Source organism: Perissodus microlepis, chromosome 4 (genome assembly GCF_051167445.1).
Source record: "Perissodus microlepis isolate ML-2025 ecotype Zambia chromosome 4, ASM5116744v1, whole genome shotgun sequence".
Taxonomy (NCBI): domain Eukaryota; kingdom Metazoa; phylum Chordata; class Actinopteri; order Cichliformes; family Cichlidae; genus Perissodus; species Perissodus microlepis.
In genome coordinates this window covers 14,214,886-14,242,695 of record NC_140464.1, presented here as the reverse complement: position 1 = coordinate 14,242,695, position 27,810 = coordinate 14,214,886, and the positions used below count along the sequence as shown (strand labels likewise).

General features: G+C 40.6%; 2 protein-coding genes across 2 annotated transcripts in view; one reads left to right on the top strand and one right to left on the bottom strand.

Moving 5' to 3' along the window:
* Window positions 1-27,810, bottom strand: part of coro7 (coronin 7) — a 111,518-nt gene that overhangs the window by 58,921 nt on the left and 24,787 nt on the right. Inside the window, exons 8-9 of the mRNA XM_084925937.1 lie at window positions 16,432-16,515; window positions 15,491-15,573 (exon numbers count right to left, since the gene is read on the bottom strand). Coding sequence (XP_084782063.1) covers window positions 15,491-15,573; window positions 16,432-16,515 — 167 coding nt within the window. The remainder of the gene's footprint in view (window positions 1-15,490; window positions 15,574-16,431; window positions 16,516-27,810) is intronic.
* cfap70 (cilia and flagella associated protein 70) lies at window positions 3,604-6,674 on the top strand. Its single transcript, XM_084924826.1, is given in 2 exon segments — window positions 3,604-4,437; window positions 4,439-6,674. Coding segments are annotated over 2 exon segments (2,826 nt in total). The 5' UTR covers window positions 3,604-3,847.

Here is a 27,810-nt window from a genome sequence, read left to right as displayed (position 1 = left end):
AGTAAAAACATAAAAACCACCAGTATCATGTCTTGAGTGGAGCCATTCATTACTTCAGGATGTGTACCAAGAGTTACAGTCAACCTCTGTGTAGTTCGAGTAGGAAAAGGCTACTTACGGCCCACAGGGCCTGACCAGGGTGTGCAGGGACATATCCTGGTATGAGGCAGCTGGGTGGTGCTACGGTCACTGCAGCACAGTGAGAAACTCACCACCACACAAGACAAACACAAACAAGGACGTCCGCTAGGCAGGCTGACGCCGCGTGCCTCTGTGGGTGCCTGCCAGCCCGGGCTGTGGCCTGGGGGCGTGTCAGTGGCGGCAGCGAGCCCCAGTAGGCACCCCAAGTCGATGGGTTCACCCTAGTGGAAAGTCTGCATCAGTCTGCAGAGACTCCGCTGTGGCTAAGGGAAGGTAGCGATGCAGCAAAGCCCCCCCTCGCAATTGATGTAGCCATTACTTCCCGAACAACCACAAGCTAAATGTATCAACCACGCACAGTAGAAAATAGCATAACTGTGGGGAGGATGAGAGGGGAGGGCAAGGATTGAGGGAAGGCGGCTTTAAAGACACAAAACCAAAGAGTTGAGATAGAGAAGTGAGAGGCAATGGATGGACAAATCAGGACTATATGAATATGATGAGACCATAGAGGGGAACAACTTCATAAAAGTATGAGATGAATACTGCGAGCAAGAGGAAGCCATGAAGAGAAAGACCAGAAGACTTTGAAGAGGGTCTGGAAGATGGATGGTGTGCTACTGAAAAAAGTAAACGACAGCAGACAGAAATCTGGAAGAAGGGGGGGTCCTCTAGTTCAACCACTACATATTTTCCCTCGTAAGGGATATAATTTAAACAAACCCACTAAAGGTTTGGAGCAGAGCAGGCAATGCCAACTCCATCTCAGCAGTCAGTGTGCATGTTTTTTTTTTCTTTTCTCTCTCTGTTTTTTCTATTTCTTTCATTTATTTATTTAAAAGAGAGAGTGCATGTTAATAACACAAACATGCCAGATCTGGGATACACAAGCGGTGGTGTACAGATACACAAGTTAAGTTAAAATGACCCTAGATCTAGTGTGCCATAAATCTTTGTTTCAGATGTGCCTTGAAACACTAGGTAAAGGAATTTGAGGACTAAATAGTGACTCCGTTTTTCTAAGAAATCAGTGTTGATCATAAATGATAAAGCTTTGGCAGAATAAGAAGGACTGACCTTTAAGGCACTAGGAAATTTCAAAATACTTGTCAGGTCATCTAAAATCGAGAGATGTAGAATCTGACGAATATTTTTCAGTCAACTCGATTCCCAGTTACAGTCATTTTACACACTGACTGGCCGGGTGTGTACTGGTGAGGCGCCAGTAAGGATTTGAACTTCCTCAAGCTGTTTTTTCTATTTTTTCGTAGAACGGCTATTAAGCCTGCCTTCCAGCATATTGTGTATTAGCAGTCCCCTTCAGGCAGACAGAAGAAAAATACTACTGCAAGTAAGAAGGAAGTATAAACTTTTCCAGAAACAAAAACTCAGCATAGCAGGAGTATCATTTATAAGATATCTCAATCAAAAACCTCAGTTTAAAACAAGTGCAACTGACAAATGTTTGCTGTTATTTGTAAATGTACAGAAAAGTTTAGAAGACATGGCTAGGAGCACTGTAAGCACTGTGGTTAGTTTGCACAGTAGTTAGCGTGCAGATGACCGAAGACAGTGCACAGCCTGTCAGCTCACAGCTGTGGATCCCCACAGCTTCACATCAGCAGTGGACCGTGGATGGACCATGATGGCCAGGATGTGTGGAGAACAGTTAAGAATAATACAAGTCACCTCAGTAGTGTGTGTATGTGTATATATGTCTCTCGCCATTTGTCCATCAACCGTTTTTTCAGTCCAGTGCTAATGAAAGGTTTCTTCCCCTGGAACACCAACCAAGTAGGTTAGACTGAAAGGCCCAGCAGCTCCCGAGCTTTGTCCCAATGGACACTAAAGAACAAGCAGTCCCTAAAAGTTTTTCCAATAATGGGGCCTCCTTCTTTATAAAAGCTGGTCTTTTGGTCAAATGTTTTTATCTAACATGCTTTGTAATGAATTTGCTCTTTTACTATCACTCCAAGAGCCAATCTACCCAGCTGTCACACTAAGAAAACCAGTGGAAATGAAAAAACAGCAGGATACAGTAAACATTTGGGTACAAAACTGTGAGGGCACTGCAGCTATAAAATGACTTTCAGCTGATAAACACATTACATGAACGATTTCCTGGAGTTTAAAGAGACAGAAAATAAAAGAAGAAAGTTGAAGATAGCGTTAAAACACTATCCAAACTTGCAAGTTGTTAAATCATGAATCAACTATGATTGACCTTTTGGAAAGCTTAGTTCAAGTTTATTAGCCAGACCTAGGTCTGATTACTTTAACTACCTTAACTAAGAAATTACTTAATAAACAGAATTTATCACACAAAGTGAAGTAAGCTAAAATATCTCAAAAAGCAACACACTACTACAGTTGAAACAAACAAAAAAGGTCATTGACGTCTATCAGCCTGGAAATGGTTACAAAGCCATTTCTGAAGCTTTAATAGTCCAGCGAATGACGGTTAGAGCATTTATCCACAAATAGAGAAAATGGAATAGTGGTGAACCTTTCCGGGAGGTCACAAAAGAATCCAGAACAATATCTAAAGAACTGCAGGCCTCGCTTCCCTTAGTTAAGGTCAACAATAAGAAAGAGACTGAGCAAAAATGGCATCCATGGGACAGGAGAAAACCACAACTGACCATAGAATAGAAAACAAATGCTCGTCTCACATTTGCCAAAAATATTGTTATGATCCCTGAGAATTTGGGGAAAGTATTTGATGGACTGATGAGACAAATGTCTAAGTTATGGAAAGTTCAAAACTCGTTACATCTGGCATAAAACTAATATGACATAAAGCTAATTTTATAAAAAAGGATATCACACCAACAGTCAAACATGGTGGTGGTAGTGTGATGGTCTGGGGCTGTTTTTTTGCTTCAGGACTTGGATGACTTTCTCATTGATGGAACCATGAATTCTGTTCTCTACCAGAAAATCCTGAAGGAGAAAGTAAGGCTATCAGTCAATGCCCTGAAGCTCAAGACGACCTGGGAGCATGATCTGACAAACACCAGCAAGTCCACCTCTGAATGGCTAAAACAAAAAAAAAAAAAAGAAAGAAAAAGAAAAAAAAGAAGGTTTTGAAGCGATTTAGTCCAAATCCAGACTTAGATCCAATTGTTATGCTTTGGGATGACCTTAAGCAGACCGTTCATGCTTAAAAACGCACCAATGTGTCTGAATTTAGGTAGGTTTGGACATCTTCTCCCCTTAATAAACAAAATTATAATTTAAAACTCTTTGACGATCTGTAACAACAGCCTCGTCTCAAGCTGGAGAAGGTTAATTCGGGTTCAGGAATGCATGCTGCTACCACTGGACACAATAAGAGGCCTGGTCCTGTATCGATTATCGGCACTGGAGCTGTGAGTACAATCAGAACTGTGAAAACTAAATTGGTGAGCGTGTTTGCCACTAAATTTGCCCTGGATGTAGATGCAGAAACTCTTGCTCTGTATTTGAGAGAGAAACTCAAAAGAGATGTGACCTGTCAAAAAATTGCTGGTAAACGTAGCAGGTTCGGCTCTTTCAAGGTTACTGCTGAATGTAATGATGTGGGTGAAATGTACAATCCTGAACTCTGGCCTGAAGGGGCTCTGGTCCGGCGTTTTTATGAACCTCGTAAGCCCGGTACGGTGGTGCCAAGCTCAGTGGATCCAGCAGGGGAGATAACTGCGCCTTCTGGTACCAACGTATCAACATGAAGATGTCTATTAGGATATTATCATACAATTGTCGTGGTCTACGTTTGGGACAGAGTGCAGGGGACAAAGCTCGACGGATTGTTGTGGACAGTCTGCTTGCAGAATGTCACATTTTATGCTTGCAGGAGACATGGTTGTCCAAACAGGACCTGGGAAAACTTAAATGTCTAAATGCAAGTTTTTTGGGAGTGGGGGAATCAACAACTGATCTCAGCACAGCTATAGTCAGAGGTAGAATACCTGGAGGGGTTGCTGTGCTTTGGGACAAAAAAATAGACCCTGTGATAAAGCCCATTAGACTGGATGTAGACTGGTGTATTGGTATACAATATACACAGAACAATAGTAGTTTTATCATTCTTAATATTTATACTCCCTATGAATCTTGTCAAAATGAGCAAGAATACCTCAGTAGGCTGGCTTTTATTAATGCATTTATTCAAGACAACGATACTTACAGCATATATGTTTTGGGTGATTTTAATGCTGATCTCACAGACAGCAGTTCTCAGTTTGCTAACCACTTAACTCACTTTTGTCAAGTTAATAATCTTATCTGGTCTACCAAAGTGTTACTGCCTGCAGATATACATAAGTGAAGCCTGGCATAGTACATCATGGCTGGACCACTGTATCTGTACAGCTGATGGACATGCAGCTTTAGCAAACATGACTATTAGGTATGAGGTAACTGTGTCAGATCATATACCTTTTGGTTTTACTGTGAATGTGGAACAAATGCCAGCAACAACTGGAAATAATATTGCTAATATTGCTACCAGTGTAAAATTAGACTGGTCAGCATGTAGTGAAGATGATTTCTTAGCTTATCATAGTAATACCGATATACATCTGAACAACATTTCTTTGCCCAAAGAAGCTATTTTGTGCAAGGATGTCAACTGTAAGAATGCTGTGCATAAACATTTACTCTGCTCCATGTATGATGATATAGTGACTGCTCTGTATGAAAGTGGTACACTGCTTGATAAACAATATAAGCATAAGAAACCTAACATCAGACCTGGCTGGAAAGAACATGTATCCATGTACCATGATGAAGCTCGCATAGCTTATAAATGTTGGGCCATGGCTGGAAGACCTAAACAAGGCCCAGAATTTGAACAGAAAAAATGTGCGAATGCCAGATATAAGTACGCTGTTCGCTTTATAACTAAAAATGAGCAAATGCTGAGAGCAGATTCTTTGGCCAGGAAAATGCTGTGTAATAATATGGCAGATTTTTGGAAAGAGGTGAAAGCTCTTAATAACTGTAAACCATCTCTACCATCAACTGTTGAAGGTGTTTCTGGGGCAGATAACATTGCAGCATTATGGAGACAGCATTACAGTGCGTTGTTTAACTGTATAAAAAGTGATCCATATGAGGACAATTTTGACATGAGTAATGACACAATAAGTGTAAGGACACATGAAGTATATGAAGCCATTCATAGGTTGTCTGATAATAAATCCTCTGGTTTGGATCACATCACTGCAGAACATTTAAAACATGCTAGTTTAAGGCTAGCTCCTCTTTTAGCACTCTGTTTCACTGGGTTTATGATTCATGGCATATTACCAGACTCAATGCTGTGTATTTTACTGGTACCAGTTATGAAAGACAAAGCTGCAAAAGTGAGCTGTTTGGATAATTACAGGCCAATTGCACTAGCCAGTATTTTATCTAAGGTGTTAGAAAGAATCTTGTTTGATAGAGTTAGTGTGTTCATCTCTTCTCTGGATAATCAATTTGGCTTCAAACCAAAGCACGGCACTGACATGTGCATATATGCACTCAAGGAAATAGTCAGTTTGTATAGGGCTAAAAATTCATCTGTCCTCATGTGTTTCATTGATGCCTCTAAGGCTTTTGATCGAGTGAACCACAGAAAACTTTTTGATAAATTGAAGACACGGGGAGTTCCTCAATACATCGTGAGGATTCTCTCTTACTGGTACGCTCATCAGAACATGCAGGTTAAATGGGGAAGCAGTATTTCTGCCCCCTTTGGTGTCAGCAATGGTGTTAGACAGGGTGGGATTTTGTCTCCAATTTTATTTAATTTATATGTTGATGATTTGTCCATACAGCTGAGAGCCTGTAACACTGGGTGTATATTAGGTAAAACATTGATAAATCATCTTATGTATGCAGATGACCTGGTTGTTTTTAGTCCAAGCAGTGCTGGGTTACAGGATCTTCTTAATGTCTGTACTGAATATGGTGTGCAATATGACATTGAGTACAATGCTGCTAAAAGTGCTGTTTTGATATGTAGAACCAAGCAGGATAAACAGCTAAATTTCCCTTTGTTTAAACTGGCACAAAAAACTCTTGAAGCTCATAAAAAGGTGAAATACCTTGGCCACTTTATTACTGAGCAAATGAATGATGATGATGACATATACAGACAACGATGTAAGCTCTATGTGCAGGCAAATACTATTGCATGCAAATTCAGCTTTTGTTCACTTCCAGTTAAAGTGGCTTTGTTTAAAGCGTATTGCACACCGCTATATACTGCCCCCTTGTGGTCATCCTACAAACAATGTAGCATGCAGAAGCTGCATGTTGCATATAATGATGCAATGAGAATCCTTTGCAGGATACCTAGAAGTGGTAGTGCCAGCCAGATGTTTGTAGCTGTGGGTGTCTGGACTTTTAAAGCACTTTTAAGAAAGTTAATGTTCAATTTTAGAGAACGACTGGATGGTTCGAGTAACAGTATAATTTTAGCACTTACAGATCCGACAGTGGGTGGTTCCCGTTACTCATCCAGTCTGAGAAAGCACTGGTTAAAGTGTTTGTGTATTTATTGATTTATTTTAAGTAATTGTGTTTTATGTATATTATGGTTTTATATTTTTACAAATGCTTTATATACTTATTTATATATATATATATATATATATATATATATTTTTTTTAATGGTTTATACCTTGTGTTTGGGGGGGGGGGTTGTGTGTGTGTTTCTTGTTTCTTGTCTTGTTTTTATGGACATGAAGTCTGCCAATAAAGATTGAATTGAATTGAATTGAAATGTGACAAATACGCCCACTCAGGTAAGGGGGCAAATACTTCTCCACAACACTGTATGTCTATAAGAGACAGCACATTAGAGTGATCACTGCAGTCATGCTGTAGTGACTGGTCTGAATTGAACTGCAGTAAAAAGTAAAAACATAAAACAAAGACAGAAAATGAAGAAGTGCAATCCATGCTGTTTTAACTTTGACCAAAATAGGCCAAATAGTGCATGAACGCATAGCAAAAGAAAGGCATGAAAGATTACGTTTATGTCACTCCACCTGTCAAAACCTGCTGAGTGATCATGAATGCTGTTTGGAAAAGGTCTGCGTGCAATGAAAAAGGCAAAGAAATGGCAGACACGTCTAGACCTGTGAATGTGTACGACAGCAAGTCACATCGCTTGTGAATCCACACGCGTGTTTTTGGCTGAGCAGTCCAGCTTCCCAGTAGGAATGCAGCCCCTCCATCTTATGGTTGGGCTGCTGTGTGAGAGACACCTGTGCAACACAAACATGCATGTATGCAAAGCACTGTACACTTGAAGAGTAACAGAACCCCCATTACAACACCCTGTGTCCCAGCACACAGACGAGATTCAATGGATGACACGGCTGAGGAACTCTACAGACTCAAAGCAAGCAAACCACACTGTAACAATCATCCATGTAGGTCTGGTTGCTTGCAACAATGATTTCAGCAGTTTCCACAATTATTCAGTAGGTGTTCAATTAAAATAGCTGATTACCATTTTAAACTAGCTGTTTGAACATTCTGTAAATTAAAAACAGCTACAAATCCAACAATTAAGATAAAGTCCACTTTTCTCACCATCTTTGTTTCCAAAGGGAAAATGTTTTAGTTTTTATTTTTAGTTTTATGTTAAAAAAAGGAGAACAAAGGCACAAAACAGGACTCTACCTCCCACTAGTCCCCAGCCTTAGAGTCCTCTCCCTCTGCGGTCTAACACAAAGCATGCATACAATAGCCGGCCGACTAATTGACCTTCCTGAAATAATGTTAGCTGGCCTCATACAGAGGACTCTCAGTCAGTGTTAAAGCAGGAAAGTCCACAGAGGTTTCTTCAAGAGTGCACAGACCCTGAGGGTCCTCCACCTTTTCTTCATCAGTTCCTCCAGTATGCTTTGCACAATGGTGAAATTATTTCCTGGCCACCACCACCTCCTCCGCTCTCCCACCACCAATTACATCTTGACGTTTTTTTGTTTTTTTTTTAAATCTTCTTAGGCCAAGTGCACTTGCCCAGATGCAGACACACAACTCTGAACAGGAAAACAAAGGGGCCACGCAGGTGCAGAGCAGCTTTGTTGTCATAACATTTCCATAGAGACGAGTGAAATCTGACAGGCAGTGATGGTGTTCAGACCCTTCGCCGCTATTTTCCTCTCTGTTGTCCACCTACTACTCAGCAACATGTGCATACGTGTACACATCATTTATGTATGCATGGCTGACTCTGTGAATAAACACAATTAAAAGATGAGACTGCGCACAAATAGTCAGTGAGCAGCAGCAGGCTTCAGCACTTTTCCTATTAAACTATGCATGGCATATTACTCCTGCCTCGCTGACACTGACATGTTTCCATGCTGTGGGCAGACAAATAGGGCCCACATGAGGGGAGATATCAGCCAGGAGCACATGTGGCCCACCTGCCACCAGCCAATCAGAGAGCGTTGAGAAAACTCGAGAAACAGAGGGAAATTTTTTTATTGAATTTCCTTCTGTTTTCTGTGAGTTCTCCTCTTAGGCAGCAGACCTGCCAATGGCAGGATGCAGATTGCTGGTTTCTATCATGGAAACCTGACCATAAAAGAGAATACAATGAGGAGACAATCCACCTAGCCTGCTCTCGCTATTAAATTATAGGAAAAGTCTGCTCACTTAAACAGGCTTAAAAAACAAGGTAGGAAAGTTGGGCTGGTTCTTTTGAAGGTCCAGATGTGGATAATGGCTGTGCAGAGAGTATACAGACTATTTACACATGGGAAACATCACCATTTCAGATATTATGAGATCAGCTGTGGCATCACTGTTGGCTATCATATCTGGCTTCCAGTATTTGGTTGACACATTTTTGTTGGCTGAAATTAATAAAACAATGACTGTAGTGTTTAGTTGACAAGTTTCAGCTTCAGACGAGTTCAGATTTGTACAAAAACGTCTGATCTGCTCAGCCGCAAGGAACCTTATTGGACAAAACAGCTCAATGGAGGACAAACATTATTTGGTTCTTTGTTGCTTTTATATTTAGCCCAGCCAACTATATTGTGAGGATTATAAAGAAAGACACTCACTAACATGGACGTAAACAGCTTTGAATTAATGCTGAAAGGTGACACTTTATTAAAATTTATACAAAATTTATGGATTGCGTTAGATGCTTCATCAGCTTTTGACTAAACTAAAGATAAGAAGTACCACAAATTTTATTCTGCTCTTTTCTCAGGCTGTGTAAGTTTATCTATTTTCATCTCTCCTGTGCATGTAGAAGAACGCACATAACGTATAAATTGCGTGGCCATGACGCAACTCCTGCATGTCTTTGTTCATCCATATCCTGAGCTGTCTGTCATTCCCTTCTTACCTCTGTTCTTTTTTGCAAGACTATTAGGCGCACAATGACAGGCTCCAGTCTCAGAGGCAGGAGTTAGAGGCCAGCCTGCAGGGTGGGTGTGGGCAGGGTGCGAGGCAGAGGAAACCATGTACTAATGAGAAACACACTTCTCTCCATCACTCAGATTGGTCTTCTTACCACAGCAGAGAGAGGTGGCATTTATCCAGGAGGTGACTGGCGTCCAGAACCAAGGCATGATTTTAAAAACGGGAGCTCTGTACCGCACGACGGTTCTTGAGTCTCGTGAAAGGCGCAATCGAGTCTTAGAAAACACATGGATTTGTTGAAAGGCACTTGGGACCAAAAAGAGGGGGTTAAACTAGAATACAAATTTCAAAGGCATTAACAGATGGTAGACAAATCTGGTTTTAAAAAAAAAGAGCACAGTAAAGGAAATAAGTAAAACACAGGTAAAAGAAAAGGAAGGAAAAATGATACATATAGAACTAGCTGCTTAAGTTTAGAAGATCTCCATCAAATTATTACAGTTCCCTTCATTGATACTAGCAGTGTATTTATTCCTCAGCTACTGGATATCTAACCCACAGAGCAAAGAAACAAGTGCTAAAATAATCCTGAGCAGTGTGAGCAGCAAAGATCCTAACTGTTATTGTGAGTGCATTTCCAATAAAGGGAAAAGAAAGACAATTTTCCAGATGCTGGAGAAAAACAATACCCACAGCTGCAAGTGCAACTCTGCTGCTGCTTTTGTTAAGGTTTGAAAGTGAAGTCTGACACGGTCTCGAGCCCCAAAACTGAGACAAATTGGGGGGAGGCTTCAGCCTTCTAGTACTAAACCATTTGTTTAAATACCTTAACAACATTAGGACGTCCTCAAGTGCAATTTAATGCAGAGTGACTTCCTGCGACTAGTAATCTCCATTTCCATAACATTAATGCAAAGTATAAAAGAAACTAAAGAAATACAAAGGTACATGAAAGAAAACAGGAGGGAAAGAGGGTGAAAGGAGGCAGCCTAAGGTGGGAGTGAGAGACTTTTTATTTTTCCTTCTGTGGTGAGTTCACACAAAAGGGTCCTTCTGATCCCTGGAGTGCTGAGCACATACCTGCGGGATGAAATCAAAAACCCTCTGTGAATTATATTAAATATCCCCCGCCAAACACTTCACATATTTCCATCTGCTTTTACCGCTTCTGAGCAGCTCCATTAGGTCTGGCTCTAAAAAGAAAAAATACTAAATTAGAAGCCCAGACACGAGCACCTTCAAAAACCCGGCTCTCCGTTTCCATTTCATCTATCCATAATGGAGAGATAAATGTTACGCAGATGAGTAAGGGGTACAGATAGTAATAGACAGAAGGTCTTGGAGGCGGTCAGGTAAGGACAAAGAAAGGATTCGTTGAAGGATAACAGCTGTATTTTTTGACAGGACGGTAGACCCCCAAATTATAGACCTTCTTTTGGTTAATCACAAGGGGGAATTTCTCAAACTAAGAGCAAAAGAAGTTTAGGATTAGCATATGAACTTACACATGCAGCCAATAAAGGTTCATAGAGTAATGATATATTCACCAAAAAAAAGAAAAGAAAAGAGGGGATTTCAAAGCGCCCTCCTCCTTTTTCATCCTCTTCTTCTGGTCAAACTCCTTCTCCACTTAATCACAAACTGAAACCCTAAATGGCTAACAGATTTCAGATGCCATGTTTCAACTGTCAGAATGCTGACCGAGCGCGTGCGGTCACATCTTTACCCTATACCATCCCCCACAGCCGTACTGGTGAGCCTTGACCCTGCAGATCACCTGAAGAAGACTGTAGTTTTGCCTTTTCCTGCACCTCAAACAGTTGTGTTTGAGCTGGATCCAAACAGCAAAGCTCTATTTTTTTTTTTTAGAAGGTGAACTCCTAGAACGGAGAAAGGTCAGACTATCATTCAAACATTTAGTGGTATTTTTTTTCGCTCTGGTTTGGTAAACGGCCCTGCAGCTGCACCTAATACCCACAGGAAAGCCATCATCTGGGACTGATTTTGGAGAGCCCGGGCCGCTGCAAGAGAAAGGAGTGACTGTTCTGTATAAAAGGCTCGTTCTCTTATGGGGCGCAGGCCTCTTCTCAATCTATCTGATTAAAGGGAATTTGGCTCAATTATACACCTACTGACTGGGCCCTGCGCTCAGGCACGGCCCACACAGTCAATAAGGAGCGCAAGAGTACAGGCAGCACACTAGGGGTACTCCTATCCATCCACAACAAAAGCCTCTCTCCATCGGTTAACAGCACAGTCTGTCAGCAGCGCTTGCCTCAGAGGGCAAGTCCTTAGTATAACCTGTGACTGGTTGTAAAAGCAGTGAGGCTGGCTCTCCAGGGGCAAACATATGTCCTTCCCAATCAACAGGCAGGCCAGCAGGTCACAGTGATCTACTTAAATCAGCCTCTAGCCAGACATTAAGAGACACCAAAATAACAGAAGGTCTAAATGAGCATGCATGCAAATGTATGGTGTTTGTGTCCATTAGGAGAGGAGGGTAACACTGATAGGGACCGAGAACAGTTAGAGGAGGTCACAGGCTGAAATTCTCCTGAGACTGCAGTTCTGTCAAGCTGAATGCTAATCGAGTAACCCCTGGAGAACTGACTGTCATCTTTATGACCCGATTACAAGCTAGTATGCAAGCAAACATCAGCGAGAGGTGGCTGTGTAAGTGTGGTCAAAGTATGTTTAGCTGCTGAAGTGGGGGGAGGATGCATAATTATCGTGACGTCTCAAGCATTTACACAGCAAGCTGGTAGCAATCGTGCCCAGCTATAAAGTTCACTGATTGCAGCTGGCTTAAAGACCCAATTAAACTCATTATTATAATTCTGGTTTATAGGGGGAAGAATATGAGGGAGAGAGCAGTGCACACAGACCTGCACAGTTCCTCGTTGTGCAGCTCTACAGCTTGCATGGAAAACAGGCTTGCAGTAATAGCCACCTTAACATAGTTCAAAATGCTCCTCTCAGTCTCATCACCCCTCATTTTTTTCATTCTCCATTTCAACCCTGACCAAAAAATAAACATTTCCAGCCCATTATTCTCCATCCAAATTATATTCCACCCACAACTCTATTTTACTGGCTCATGATCCTGGGCCTCTTTATGTTGTGACAGTCCAAAGAAAACAGTTCTACTGAATGCTGTCTACAAGCAAAGCTAACCTGATACAAGCCAGCTCACTGCTTCAATTACACACCATGTTTACCGCAGCTGTTTTAATTAAAAACAGGCAGGAAAACATGAACAAATCCATCTTTATATGCACCTCAGGCTTAAAACGACAAGGAGGAAGTGCCCTTCTATGGATGTTTGACTTTGAGTTTCCTTGGCCACTTGTTTTCAATCTATTAGGTGCAGAGAAAAATTAAGACAATATCCCCTTTTGATTAGTGCATTTTGTCTTTGCCATAGCTGCTTGGTAAAACACTAATGCAATGCTCAGTTAAAACAAAAAGAATTCCCAAAAAGTAGGGGGGGGGAAAGGAGGCTAAAGACAGTTTGTTCCTGTCGGGAACAGGCTGATTGATGTTTAATTTAAGCACTCGTGCTAAAAATATTACACAGACATGGACACAGTGTCTGAAATGAGAACAAAAATCTTTTTCCACTACTTACAAAATAAGACACAGGTTAAAAAAAAAAAGACAGTGAGACAAATAGGCAGTCAGCAACATTTTGACCTTGGCCATTAAATAGAAACCAGCCAGCACTTTCTATTATCAGTAAATACTGATTGCAGACTACGTCTAGTAGTTTAGTTTGATAAAGAGGTTGGCTAGTGCTTACATGGATTTGGCTGAATAGAAAGTAATCACTGCATTTTCCCCTCAATTTGACTCCTGAAGCATTGTTTGTTTTTGACACTGTTCTGGATGTATCCCACTGCAGAGATTAACCAACTACAATGGAGACTCGGCCTGTAACGGCAGCTTGGGTCAAAAGTCCGGCAAGGGCCGTAGTTAAAAACGCATTTAAAAAAATAAGAGTGAAGGTTGTGAAAAATATCAAGAGAAGAATGGGGATAAGCTGGCATGAGAAGTTAATAAACATGAAGTCTCACTGATAGGCGCACAACCCGATACTAATGTTTGGCAATTGTGTGGGTACAGTTGTGGTGTCTTTGTTATCCTTATACATTTTTTTCAGTGCCACTCTCTTCTGGAAACTTGGCTGTACAAACAGTTATCTTCTAGTAATAACTTAGAGTATTTTGAGGGGGAAAAAGGCGCGAGAAGAAACTGTATATCATTTTTTAAGCTGTGTAAGAGTGAGAAGGCAATATTGAAAAGCAGTAAATGATGAGGTCTCGTCTCTCGGTTAAATGTCTGTTTCTTTTATATCAGTGCTGGTGTGCAGACATCTGGAAGAGATGTGGCCTTGCGAGTAAAAGCTCTCTGACACACATCTCGGCATATGATAGCATGATTGAAGTGATTTAATACAGGACATCCAAAATACTGCGGATGGGACAGCTCCAAACCTTGCAATTATGTCCAATGGAAAAATCACAGCATTAAAACTGAACTACTATCAAAAACCAGGAAACCAAAAGGCTTGTCTCAAATTAAATCTAATGAATTTAATAAATGCAAGATGAGCCGTTTCTCTGTCGGTTTAAAAAAAAAAAGGGGGGGGGGGTGAAGGGAGGCTCATAAAAAAAAAAAACAGACACTGGCTGAGTAAGATGAGAGTCGGAAGGCTTAACAGCTTGTCCTCAGATTAGTGTGACCGTCCTCACACCGTTTGTGCATTATCTTTGAGTTGTTCTGGTTTTCTGGTTTTCGGGTGAGCGGGGGGACTTGTATCATGGATCTCACAAAACAAATTACCAGTTTTGGTAACAGGAAGTAAACACTGGCATCTGTGGCATCACGTATCCCCTAATTCCAAGAAAAGTGCACAGGCACCAAACAATGGGATGATTGCGAAGAGGCACTCAGACATGCAACTATCTGTCTCAATCAAATGAAAGAGGAAATAGAGGAAATGGAGACGAGTGGCGAGCACGAGGGCAGAGGGAGGGAGAGCAGAGGCTGGTACTTAGGGACCTTGCTTGTGTTAACTCCTCTCATTCACTGGAAGAAAACAAAAACTATGACATTCCACAGAGACCGCTTCCCTCTGGTAGTGTTTTGTCTAATAAAAAACTAGGCCATAAAGCTTCACACTTTCTGGTCCAGCCACACGTGGACACCCAGTCTGAATAGCTGTGCCAGAAGAACAAATGTGGAATCTGTCCTGCCGTGGCCATTTCACAGATGGCAAGAAATATTCTTTTTGCAGTAATAATAATGATAATAAATTTACTTCATCCACCACAGACTACAGCATGACCCGACAAAGTCCAGTCACTTTATGAGTGGAATGACTTGGAAGGCCAGCCTGTTCATAACAACACTACAATGCATGAGCTCAATCTAACAAAGGAATCCTCACTCCCACCTCCTCTTTTCTCTTTCTTCCTCCATCCTTCTATTCCCCTTGTCTCCCCTCTGGAGCCCAGCCACGCTCCTGCTGTCCTCCGGTCCTCGGCAGCCGTGTTTGGGAAAATAAACTGAGCGGCTGGAGAAATGACAAGCAGCGAGCTGAGGGAGGAAGTGTCAGTGTGTCTGCTGCTGCTTCCTGACCCTTTTGCAGCAGTCGAAGAGAGAGAGACGCTCAGCACACATGTGCTTGCTCCACTGAGACAGTACACGAATCTGTCTGCGACATTCCCGGAAACAGCAAGAATGTGGAGGGACAGTGTAAAAACTCTGGGAGGTCCACATGCCTGTCTGGCCATGTATCATTGCATATGTGCCAGCTACACACTAATATGCCCACCTACATGATATGCACACACAGATACACCGTTGTACTGCAACACATGACCTCGTAAACTCTCACTCACAGACAAACACTTAAAAGTGAGAAGGTCAGTGTCATGGCTGTGTGAGTCAGTTATGGATACAAACTGATGCTGTACTCACCCACTGGAAGTGCCGAGCGAAACAGAGCCGAGCGAAGAGCTCAGCTTCCTGCTGTCCCAAAGTCTCGCCTCACGACTACGCATCTAAACAAACAACAAAGTAAGACACTGAGTACTCCGAACAGAGACAGAGCACGCTAAAAAGGGTCAAATAAGTTACTTTTTTTATATGAACCTAAGAGGTGTTTTTGAAATTGTCACATATTACAGCGCTATGTGATGCTAATTTTCTATTTTGATTGCAGGATGATTGCACAGGTCATCAGGTGGGAGGTAACCTCTCTCCAAACAATCAGTCTTAACTCAGACTGACTGCAATCACTCTCACAGAGGAGCGCAACTCGTCTGCGATGTATCTTTATGCCAGTGGGGAATCAACTGGCACTATTACTGATTGTATTCTACACTAATCCAATGTTGCCAAGCACACATGCAGCTAAGTCCCTGCTTGTGGAGGATTTTCTGAATTTCCATGTCAAATCTATGAGGTTCTGGCTAGACTCTGAATGTAATTAATGTGAAACAGATTTAAGGAGTCGGCAGTACTTTTCACTGATTTATCACAGTTATCACTGTGTTATTATAAATTGCAGGAAATAGGCATCTGGACCCAATTCAATGGCAAACACATAGCAAACTCCAATCAGTCTTTTTTTTTAATCGGCTGCTTTACCAGCATCTTAATGCAACAAGACGGCACCTGATTGCAAATTTATTGCACACAGTTGGTATAGTTTTGGTCATGCCAATCACCATTTCCTCTTGTGTGATTGGGAATTTTGGAATAATAGTTTTTTTAAAATGCATGAATAAAACAATTTCCTGCCTGCGGTGTCTCATGTCTTTGGTTTAAGTTTTATACATCTTACTGTACAAAGAGGCACTGATTCTGTAATTCTTACAGAGTACCAAGTATAACAAGTTGGCTTCACACTTTCTCACCGTATCAAAGCCAGTGGTCAGTAAAAGATCATCTTTGGTCCACAGGATCCGTGAATCCTTGTTGCTTTGAAGACTCTTGGCACTCTATGGGAAAAATAATACAAAAAATAAATAGATTACTTGACTTTCCAATCGACATCACAAGAAGACAAAACACATCATTTTTCCTGAAAGTTAAGGTCTCAGTGGTGAAACCCAAACTTTATAATTCTGAATTTTTATTGAATTAAATGCAAAAACATCAAAACAAAAGGAAAGAATAAGGCCGCTCAAAGACGCAGACATGGAGTGAGGTATATGAGATAATTTGTACAACAAGTTATTGAGTAATAGTCAAGTATCAAACATCTAGGAGATACTATTGGAATCACAACAACTTATAAAAAAAATTGTCCCCATTGCTCCTTGACCTCATTTTTACATTTTTACAATTAAGCCTTCCAACCATCTTCTCACAAGCATGTCCATCATTTGTTTAGCAAACATTTTTAGTGTCAGAGTTGTAGATTCTTTCCAAAGCTTCAGGACTGGAACCACATCAATACACTCATTACAGGCTTATTCAACTGTGGCAAGGTACCTGAGGAGATCCTTGGTGACATGGGGAAAATCACACTTCAATCACTGATCAATACAATCCAAAACCTGCATGCACTGACTATAGGAATGTTGGCACATAGATGCACCTGGATGTTACTTCCCATACAATCTTTAATTTATATGTATTTCCAAAAATTATCAGAGCCTTTCAAATGATAATTTTCCCTAAGTTTAACATACAAATCACCTTCTTTAAAGAAATCATCTAGCGCTCTGTCGTCATCTCTCAACCATTCAGCCCATTAGAGAAACCCCCAACTTTACATATAACCTCCAGGTCTAGCTCAAGATAACTTGGGAAGTGATGAGTGTATGATTTGCAGCAAAGAGAAGAAAGGGGAAGGACTACAGACAGGATTCACAGGTGCCTCACATCCCCGTGGCTGGACAGAACAGGACTTGCCCCATGAAAGGAGAGCTTGTTATTGTTGATGTAGCAGACAAGGGGACTTCTGCCTTGAGTGCAGCTAAGGTTCCTAAACTGTGACACTACTGGTGTATTCATGAGTCTTTGTTGCACAGTTTCCATGGGGAATATGCGCAGAAACAGCACAACCGGGCCGAGTTTACCGGGTGGTCTCGAAATACAAATGACACACATTGTCAAAAGTAATGCCTAAAAACAACAGGGAGATGTTGAAATGTAAGGAATGTGGCAATCTGTAAAGACAACATATTAAGGCAGAAGAGTGCATGTAATTGAGCTGGATTTTGTATGTATTGTGTTAAACACAGAGTTTCTACTGACTCACTTCATATGGCATGTGCTGTGATTATTGACAATAGAGCTGAGACGAGATAAACTAAGCTCATTCACAGAATATCCATCAGCTACTTTCAAGTGTTAAAATCACTTACTAAGAGCCTATCCATCAGGACAGGTAATACAAGTAAAGTCTCACAGCCACTCTCAGTCAGCAATTCCCCCAGTATCTGTGTAGTAATACTAAAGTTACACTGAGCTTTAAGCATAAGGAATGGGAGCCAGTGATGAGATTTCCATGGAACAGGAGCTGTGAGCCCCTCAGCCCAATGTGCCTCACAAAATTAATGCTGTCTTCTTTATGGACATACTAACCCCGAGGAACACGGCTGAACTTCTGTGTATGGCAAGAAGACAGAGGCTTATTTTCTAGGACTTGATTCTAACAACCTCCCTACAGAGCATGCAGCCTCATTCTTGTGCAACCGTTAAATAGTCACAGATGACAAATTGTAAAAACAAATGGGGAGAATTTAAGCTGCCATGTTGCACCCCTGATCTCACTGGAGGTCAGAGGGTAATAGGGCCCAGCACTATACAACCTCCATATATATGCTGGGAGCATGATAAATCTGCAGCTGAAGCCCACAGTTGGTCAAACAGGGATGAACACATAATAATAAAAGGCAGTTTAGAAAGAGTTTTGCAAATGTGAGTAGGGAAGGACAAACATATGTGGGACCTATCACTTCAAACTCAAATCCCACTTCCTTTTTTCCCCTCCCCCTTTCTGATGTTGTTCTTGCCACAGATTCTGGTGGTTTCAGAATTGACTGCTCAGAGGAAGAAACTGAAGATATGGTTATATAAATGTTTCAAGTAAGCATTTCATCCCTGCCAATTCCTTCCAAATCCTCTCCAGACACATGTTACTTTGAAATTTCCAAACTATGACTGACACACTTTGGTAGCTCAGGGCACAGTTCTTTGGACCGAAAAAAGAAAGGATAAGTGTGGTCATTTTACTGGAATTGATGCTTGTTTTATTTATTTCACTGAAAAGGAATCTTAAAAGTTCACTCCCTTCCCCAAAGGGATAGTGTAATTGTGTCTTATCTTGTTAAGTAGGTTACAGTTGTGGTCAGAAGTTTATATACACGTATCATGGGCATGAATGTCTTGGTAATTTGGGGACTTTTAATTATGCCTTTGAACTTTTCCTTTTCTTTTGTTCCAGGGTGGAATGATTGTACCGTATATATCTTTAATACTTTAAAAAACACTTTTTGGGGGTATTTTCTCTATTTCATGGGTAAAAAGCATACATGCAGGTTAAAATATATACATAAACTCACTTAAATCTTTGAATAAGTCTTTCTGAAAATTCTATATCTTTTAACTTGACATGGCCAAGGCCTGTTAACTTCTTGTTGCCTACTACAACTGGTAGCCTCCCTTTGCCAGCATAAAAAAGATTTGTTTGACAATTCTCACTGGATTGACTCAGAACAATGGGGAAGTCCAAGGAGTTCTGGGAAACTCTAAGAAGGAGAACTGTAGTATTTCTAAAGAACTGCAGAATCCAACAGCATCAGTTCAAATAGTTACACTGACGTGTCAGCACTTTGCAAAGGTCTGGAAGAAGACCCAAGCTGTCACCCTCCATATGAGAGGATATTATTGAGGAAGTTCAAGAAAAACAACAACCAAGGCTCAAGACTCCCATGAAATGGAATAATGAAAAAAGAGAAATACCTCTAAATTCTTCAACTTCACCTGCTGTTTTAGCTGTTCAGCTGATATCTGCCCATTGCACATTATGGAGAGTGCACTTTAATCTCTAATGTTAACCCACAGGGGGACAATTGAGCAGCTATACCTTAAGCAGACACAGGGAGATGATGAGATCATCTAAATCCAAACCTTCCTGTCTGCAGTAAATTTTATAACCTTCACAACAATAGCTGTTAATAGCAACAAAAGCTTGTAATAGCACCAAAGATATAAGACAGAAACACCTAAAGGTCAGCAAGATTTTTGATATGTTTTTAGACCATCCACCATGAGTCTTAAATCATACCTTCATGAACCTCTACCCTACTTTTAGACCTGCCTGCTAAGTGGGAATGACAGAAAGACACAGTTCTTTTTGGTAGATCAAATATTGGACCTTTGTAAACAACATCAGGTGCAGAAAAGCTTTGTTTAGTCATTGTAGCAACCCTCAGGACTTCACCACAGGGCAGCCAAGCAGGGCATGTAAACCAGCCTGGATTCTGTCTGCAGATATCTTTTAATATTATTAAACACATCAACATGATGTCATCTTTCACCCAGATCTGAAGGAATGTGCAACTTTAAGACTTTCTATGAAGATGTCATCAGAGCTTGCTGGCTGGATCCACCGCAGTTCATCTTAGTGTTATCTGCTGAGCTTTTCACTTTTTCAGACTAAACAGTTTCAGCTTAAGCCAGAGTAATACAGACCTCTTGTTAAGCAGATATTGACCTACAGAAATCAGATGCTGATTTTAGGATGAGTCATTTCCTGATTGGCAACCACTCAGGGTGGTGACTAACCACATGTTGGAGATCTAAAATTATATCCTGCAAAAACCTGACGCCGCTGTAACCAAACAATAAGTGACGTTGAGCTTGATAACTGACAAAGCTAGACTGGCAAGATGCCTACTTTCCAGTCATTAATGTTGTAACATAAATATGAATTGAAGTTTCGGCCAAGACTCCTGTGCTGGAATCACCTTCCTCAGTAAAATGGAACAACCTATAAATCCTCAGCAGTCAGTTGAAGGTATTCTTGTTGGCCACACTGGCAGTTCAAACAAAATTTATTGTTCCCAGCTATGAATTTACTTGACAAAGCTACATTTGCACACGTCATGATCAAACGTTCACTTCTGCACCACTCTCAGGGGTGATATGTCTTTGTCCGTTTCATTGTTTTATCTAACACCACCTGTATGTTATACAGATGCGCTCTGGATCCTGGTATGCTCCCAGATAGCTTCATCCACTAAGAGGGTTTATAAAATATACTACTGACCTGGCCCTCAAACATATTTCTAAAGCAACACTACCAAAGTTGTACTGACAGAGTTGATAATAAGTCCTGGATTGAATAAACACTTAAGCTGAGACTGGGATCATTTTTCAGCCTGTAGTCAGATGGTGTACCTCATGCAGGTAACAGAGCTCATATTTGCCTTGATAAGTACATCCTCAGATGTACAGCAGAGGTCCAGAGTAAACACAGGCATTCGAAAAAAGCAATACATCAGAAAAGAGCGAGGAAGGAGAAAAGCTAAAGCTAGTGCCGTGTAAACAGACATGAAAAGAAGTCATTGCCACTGAGCCGTTCATCGCCATCACCACAGGCTGATTTCCTTCCAGGGGTAAAGCATTGGTGAGGAACTCTGACCAAACTAAGAACAAGCTGAGCGAAGACCATTTAAAGCATGCAGGCTCTGTTTAACACTCAAACTGCTTTTAGGAGCCACATGTGTTTTGTGAGTCACAATTCTCAAAAACAGATAGAGATTCCAAATGTGTTCTAATTACATGCAAGAGTAAACAGACTAAATACAGCATCATCATCACTTTTTTATCATAGTCAGTTATGCTAATCCATGGCTGAGCACCAGATGACTTTGTTAATGTGAGGTCAGCTTTTCCCCCCCCAATCATATTTGCAATAAGTGAGAAAAGCATCACCCCTGAATAGGGCTGCCACAAACGATTATTTTGATAGTCGACTAGTCACCGATTATTTTTGCGATTAGTCGACTAATCAGATCATGCATCCATTGGACGTAAAACATACAGCTTATTGCACTAGCAGTATCTGCTCTTATATAACTATCATTAGCTTACAGCTTTAAGTGTTTAAGGTATGTGCTAACTAAAAATAAAGACAAGATGATAGTTTATTAAATTTTAATGAAATTTTCAGATTGTTTCGGTGAAGTTTAATAAACTCCTTGCTATCTAAAATATAACAGGACACTGGAGTATATTCTCGAGCATCTCACACTTCTGATAATCAGCTGTCTGCTTGAGGTTTATTCAGCTGTGTAAAAACTATAACTTTAATCTCAGCCAAACCGATTTACTCAGGAACAAATAAAACACACACACAAAAAAAAAGCCAAACAATAACATTTTTAAGTTATCTAAGTGACTTATATATGTTTAACCTGAGTAGTGTAAGTCCGCGGGGAGTTTGAAAACGATTTGCCGGGAGTCCGGTGTTCTCACGGCTCTAGTGAGCCTTGCCCCCGGCTCGCTATCGAGCTAGTGGGTATCAGACGTCTCCGAAAACTTTGGAGCGCTTTTGAAAATATGTGGTGTCTTGACAAACTGAGCAGATATTTGAGGTTCACACAGCTACATTCTCGCCTGAAAATATGTTAAACGTTTATTTTGTGACCCAGAAAGAATAATAAGAGTAATACTAAAACTAACTAGCTGCCGCCATTGTTGGAAACTGAGCTGGGCTGCGCTATGAATTCTGGGACACAGCTTCTTCTTCTTCGGGGTTTAACGGCAGCTGGCATCCTTGTACATGCAGTGCTGCCATCTTCTGTTTCAGTCCGTTATTACACTCTTAAATCCTACTACTCATTCCTGCGTCTTTTGTGATCTTACAAAGCTTAAAATGACGCGTCGACTATTAAATCAGTCGTCGACGATTTTGATAGTCGACGTAATCGTGACTAGTCGACTAATCGTGGCAGCCCTACCCGTGAAGAAGGCCAAGTCTGCAGGCTTGTTGCCATTCCTGTGGAGCTGTACTGGGCATGGCATGGCTCTGACCTGACACGCTTAAAGTAAATGTTTATGTTGATTTATGAGATTTGGTGTTCACTCTATTTACAATCTAAATTTAGCATTAGTCAAAAACGGCTTGAATACTTTTTTGCAAAAGCAGATAAATCCCAGTTACCCTCTCTGTTAAAACACCAAGATCAGGGCCAGAATTAAACACGTTAACAACTGGTAGGTGCATTTTTGGTGAACTTTTAATACTCCTTAATACTTTAATAATCTATCAAATAATTTGGTCCATGTGTTGAGGTCAGCAGTCTAAGTAAAGAAGCCCAAAACTCATTCTTCCAGGACACCTCACCCAGCTCATCCAGGGGAACGCCGCTGAATGAATGTCACTGAATACTGATTAAATCATAAGGTACTTAAAGTATTAGTTTAAGGGTGTGCGCACTTATACAGACCGCTTATTGTGCTTTTTTCTCCACCCAAACAGATGTGTTTGTTTTTCAGTCAAATCGTACATTGTGGCATTTCTGCTAAAGGTCACATTAAAGGTGGAAAAGTTTTGAAATTATTTATTGTGGCCTTATTTTTTAACATCATGAAAGCCTTTCATCTTAACAGTGGTGTCCATGCCTTTAATATCCACTGTAGCGGTATTAGAGGCTCTAATAAAGATGCCCTTCCTGAGAAACTAAAAGTAATTTGGATTGTGGGGCAGTTAACTAGACTAACAGCCAACCAAGAAGCACGTGAGTAAATTTGAGCATTTTGTTGTTCTCTAAAATCTTTAGATTTACCTTGATAAATCAGTCAGTGTGACTTAGATGATATGCTAACATAGCTAGTGTGGTTTTGCTGATAACTGTCATACATTTACATAAATCTCATTACACCCAACTGGTCACGGCAGATGGTTGCCCCTCCCAGAGCCTGGTTCTGCCTGTGAAAAGCAAAATTTTCCTTCTCACTGCCGCCAAGTGCTTGCTCAAAGCGGATTGTTTGATGGATGGGGCTTTCTCTGTACTATTTTAGGGCCTTTCCCTTACAATATAAAGCGCCTTGACCACTGTTATGATTTGGCGCTATATAAATAAAAGTGAATTGAACATAAAGTTAAGACTTTAAAAAGTGGATTCACATTTGATTGATGTCACTGTGGCTACATCCACCTTTTAAATACAGCCTCTGATTAACACACTATTATTTCCAAAACTGACACCGAGTACATCTGAGGCTGATGGTGGCAATAAAGGAAAGAAGAAAGAAACATATCTCTTTAGACCATCCACAAGCCCTAGATCTATGTTGCTAGTGATACTAAAGGAGCCAATTGTACAAGACCCTCATTTCATACCACCATAAATTTCTATCCTATTTTTAGAACTGCTTGTGGAGTAGGAAGGAGAAAAAGACATAATTCTTTTTAAAGAAAAAAACAACAACATTTCACCTTTGTGAGCCACATCTGGAGAGGAACAGCTTAGTTTTGCCACTGCAGACAGGCCATCAATGAGGCAGCCAGGCAGGGCTTATAAACCAGCCTGAAGTCTCTCTGCAGATATCATTAAATCATGGCAACATCTCATCCTTCACCCAGATCTGAAGGCACGTGCAGATCTGAAGGCACGTGCAACTCTGAGCCCCTCAATGAAGCTGTCATCGTGGCTCCAGCTGGCAACTGGAGCCCCTGCAGTACAACTGAGTATTAGGAGGTTTGTCTGAGCTCCATTCACCTTTTCCCAGTAAACAGTGTTTCAGTTTAAGGAAGAGTAGCACAGCCAAGAGAAGGCTACAATACTACTGATGCCGGAGGGCGGCCAGAGGACACAACATCTGGACCTTGTGAGTGTGTATATACATGCTGCCAAACAGTATCTCTCCACTGGGGTCATAAATCTGTCTGAAATCCCATTCACCTAGGCCTTCTCCTGCTCACAGCTAAACCTTACAGATATCTGACTAATCGACCATGACACATTTGAAAATGAGGAGAAAAAGAGACAGAGGTAACAGAAAAGAAAAAAAGGAAAACAAGACAAATGTTTCCTTAAAAGCCAAACAAAGGATGGAATCACAGATAAGCTGAGAAAAAGCGAGAGACACTTCATGAATTTACAAAATATGCACAGGGGATCAGTTACACCTGCTCGAATGACAGAGTAAAGGAAGTAAAGGAAATGACATCACATCTGGGAAAAGAATAAAGCGTCCACATCAAGATCAGGGCAAATATTTTACAGACAAAATCATAAAAATACTGAATTCAGTCTAATAACAATAAAGAAGGAATGCCCAAGAAGGATAAAAAGAAAGGATGAAAGAATTGCTGGCAGTGATAATGTAATTCAAACTGAAGTGACAGCAGGCAGGGTTTACACCGAGGTTAAACACTTTACAGGCAACAGGAAAGTGCCAGTCAGCAGTCTGGCCAATTATGCTTTTATGGGTCTATTAAATATCCTCTCTCAATATAAACAAATGAAGATCATTCCATCTCCTTCTGTCCTTCTCCCTCAGCTATTTAACTTTTGAACTTGAGCAGACGGTGTGCACATCTGTGTCACTCACCGAGAATGTTGATTCACCCACCAGGATGAATATCAGGTGTCTGTATGCACATATGGGAACTATCACAATCTCTCCATCCCTCTATTTCACAGCCCCTCTTTCTGTTCGGTTTTTCAATGTTCTCTATATCAGCTCAATGGGAGTGTATTCAACAATGAGTGCCAGCAGTCAAGAATTTAATTTAATGTACTGGAAGAATAAGTACTCATTTCATCCTGTCTTATAATAGTGTGTTGACACTGTCCAGTCTGATAATGTGGGCTTAAAGTTGGTAGGTGTCAATCATCTGCTGCTGCTCAGCTTCCTCAAATTAAAAAAAAAAAAAAGGGATCTTACGTGTACTCTATATTAAATAATATTTGAAAATTTTGGAAAATCCTATCATTAACTGCCTTACAAGATTTACAGTATTGTACAAACATCTTGGACCACCCCTAATTTCATTAAATTGTGCTAAGAAAATGGGAAATGGGTGCAGAGATTTAATAAAACATGCAAAAATACATGGAAATACAGTTTACAAGGCCAAAACTTTGTACAATTGTAACAAGCTTAAAGGTTAGTATTTGGTCTGACCACATTTATCACGTATTCTTGTAACTTTCTGCATTGGCAGTGTGTTTGGCATCATTATCATGCTGAAAATGAAGCTGTTGCCAATCAGCCGTTTTCTATGGTACTGTATGATGGATCAAAACCTGACAGTACTTTTTGATGTTTATAATTTCATCAGTTTTAACAAGATTTCAATCACCAGCCACAACTCACGACAGAGCCTCCAGCTCACTTTGGATGCCGACTGTCGTACCTCTTTCCTGCCCTCCTCCGTACCAATTGATGACAGTTTAAACCAAAACTTTAACATTTGGATTCATTGCTCCACAAGACACGTTGTTGCTGATTTTCACTCCAGTTCTTGTGTAATTTGGCATACCTCAGCCTTTTCTTCCCATTTCCCTTCCTTAAGATTGGCTTCTTGATGGGCCTGATACATCTGTCAGGTCTTTGCTGCATTGTTTACTATTTTTTAAGGACATGACTTTCAGATAAGGTTATTTCTGCTGTAGAAAGTTTTGTCTTCCTTTCACTTCTTCTTCTGTCCTCCATTTGCCCAGTTTCCTCCTATCTGTTTAGGATACACTGCACGCAATGCTAAGATATAACAAGTTTTTGGTTAATAGTCTTTGGAAATCACCTTGCTGGTGCAAAAATACCATTTTATGCCTGTCAAACTGTGTTATTGTTGATATTTTCTGCTAGTAACAAAGCGCCTAAAGATACAATTCAAAATCGGGTCTTTCTTAACTTGTCTGTTATTTATAGATTATTCATCCTGATTCATCCTTTGAGTTAGGTCCCTTTGTTATGCTTGAATTATTCATAGGTTAGGGTTAGTTAAATACCAGGTTTGGACAGAAAATGAGTGCTAAAGCAATCAATGTAAAAAAAAGAAAGACTTTTAAAGACCGTTAGAAAGCCTGGAAAACAATTGCTCAATAACACTGTAGAAATTACAAGAACATTTACTTCTTGAATCAAAATATCAGGAAATGAGGAGTGTGTCAAAGACTTTTGCAAAGTAGTGTATTTAACATGGTACAACTCTGACTAAAGGTAACAAAATCCACCTGCCAGAACCATAACGTACACTCATTCATTTGTTTTAATAGTTTATAAATGATGTAAAAATGACGTACAAAGCCAGATCAGCTTCTCTATTGCCAGCACTGCATCACATGATTGCAGCTGCAACCTGCTCCTCATTTTCTTTCCCCAAAGAATCGGCCTTCTTTTATTTTTATTTCCACTCCTCTAATCAATAACTCCTTGCCTCGTAGCTTTCATCACCCTTAAAACAGACTCCCTCTCAGTCTTTTCATCTGTGGCTAATTAGTCTTTTAGCGATTGCTCGGTTTTCATCATCCTTTTCTGCCTTCACGGGCCATTTAACTTGTGTTTTAGGTCGGGATTTGCTGTCTTAAATGTAACTTGGACTCCACAGAAGCTTCTACTAGAAATAGGACAGAGGGGGAGGTAAGACGAAGAAGAGAGTTGGGGTGGGTCGGAGGGTGGGTGGAAGATGGTAATCAAACCAGCCGTTTTATGCTTTCATTTCCTCTGCCGCCTACCGCCACTTTTTCTCTGTTAATTGGAACCATACTATTATTTTTTTTTGTTCAATTCTCCAAAGTCAGGAAGACACAGTACCTTTTCTTATTTTTGCACACTGCCTTTTCTGCTGTCTCCCTTCCTGAAAATAATATCCATAATATGACCCCATTTCCATGTAATTGAAATGTTTCCTGAATTTACGATGCATATAGAATTTTTTTTGGTGTTGACACTATTGTGATTAAAATAACTCGCATCTATTTTAGAGCCTTGCAGACTGATCAGTGTCAAAGAACCAAAACAATCCTGCTCGCTGTCCATCTTTAATGCTCGTGGGTTCACATTTTGATCCTAAAATTCTTACACACAGTGGGCCAGATTATTTTCCAACAATAAAATGCAGCTACAGAGCTTACTAATAGCATTAACTTTTACAATTTACCACACAGACATCCTTATTTTTTCGTTTTTGACTTGCCTACAGTCAGTTTTTCCCCTGTCTCATTTCCCCTGTGTCAGCAAATGAAAAGTCCCGCTCAAGATGAACTGAGATGTGAGCCAACACGACAATGAGCACAGCTAAGGGGCCACGTCTACTCTGCAGA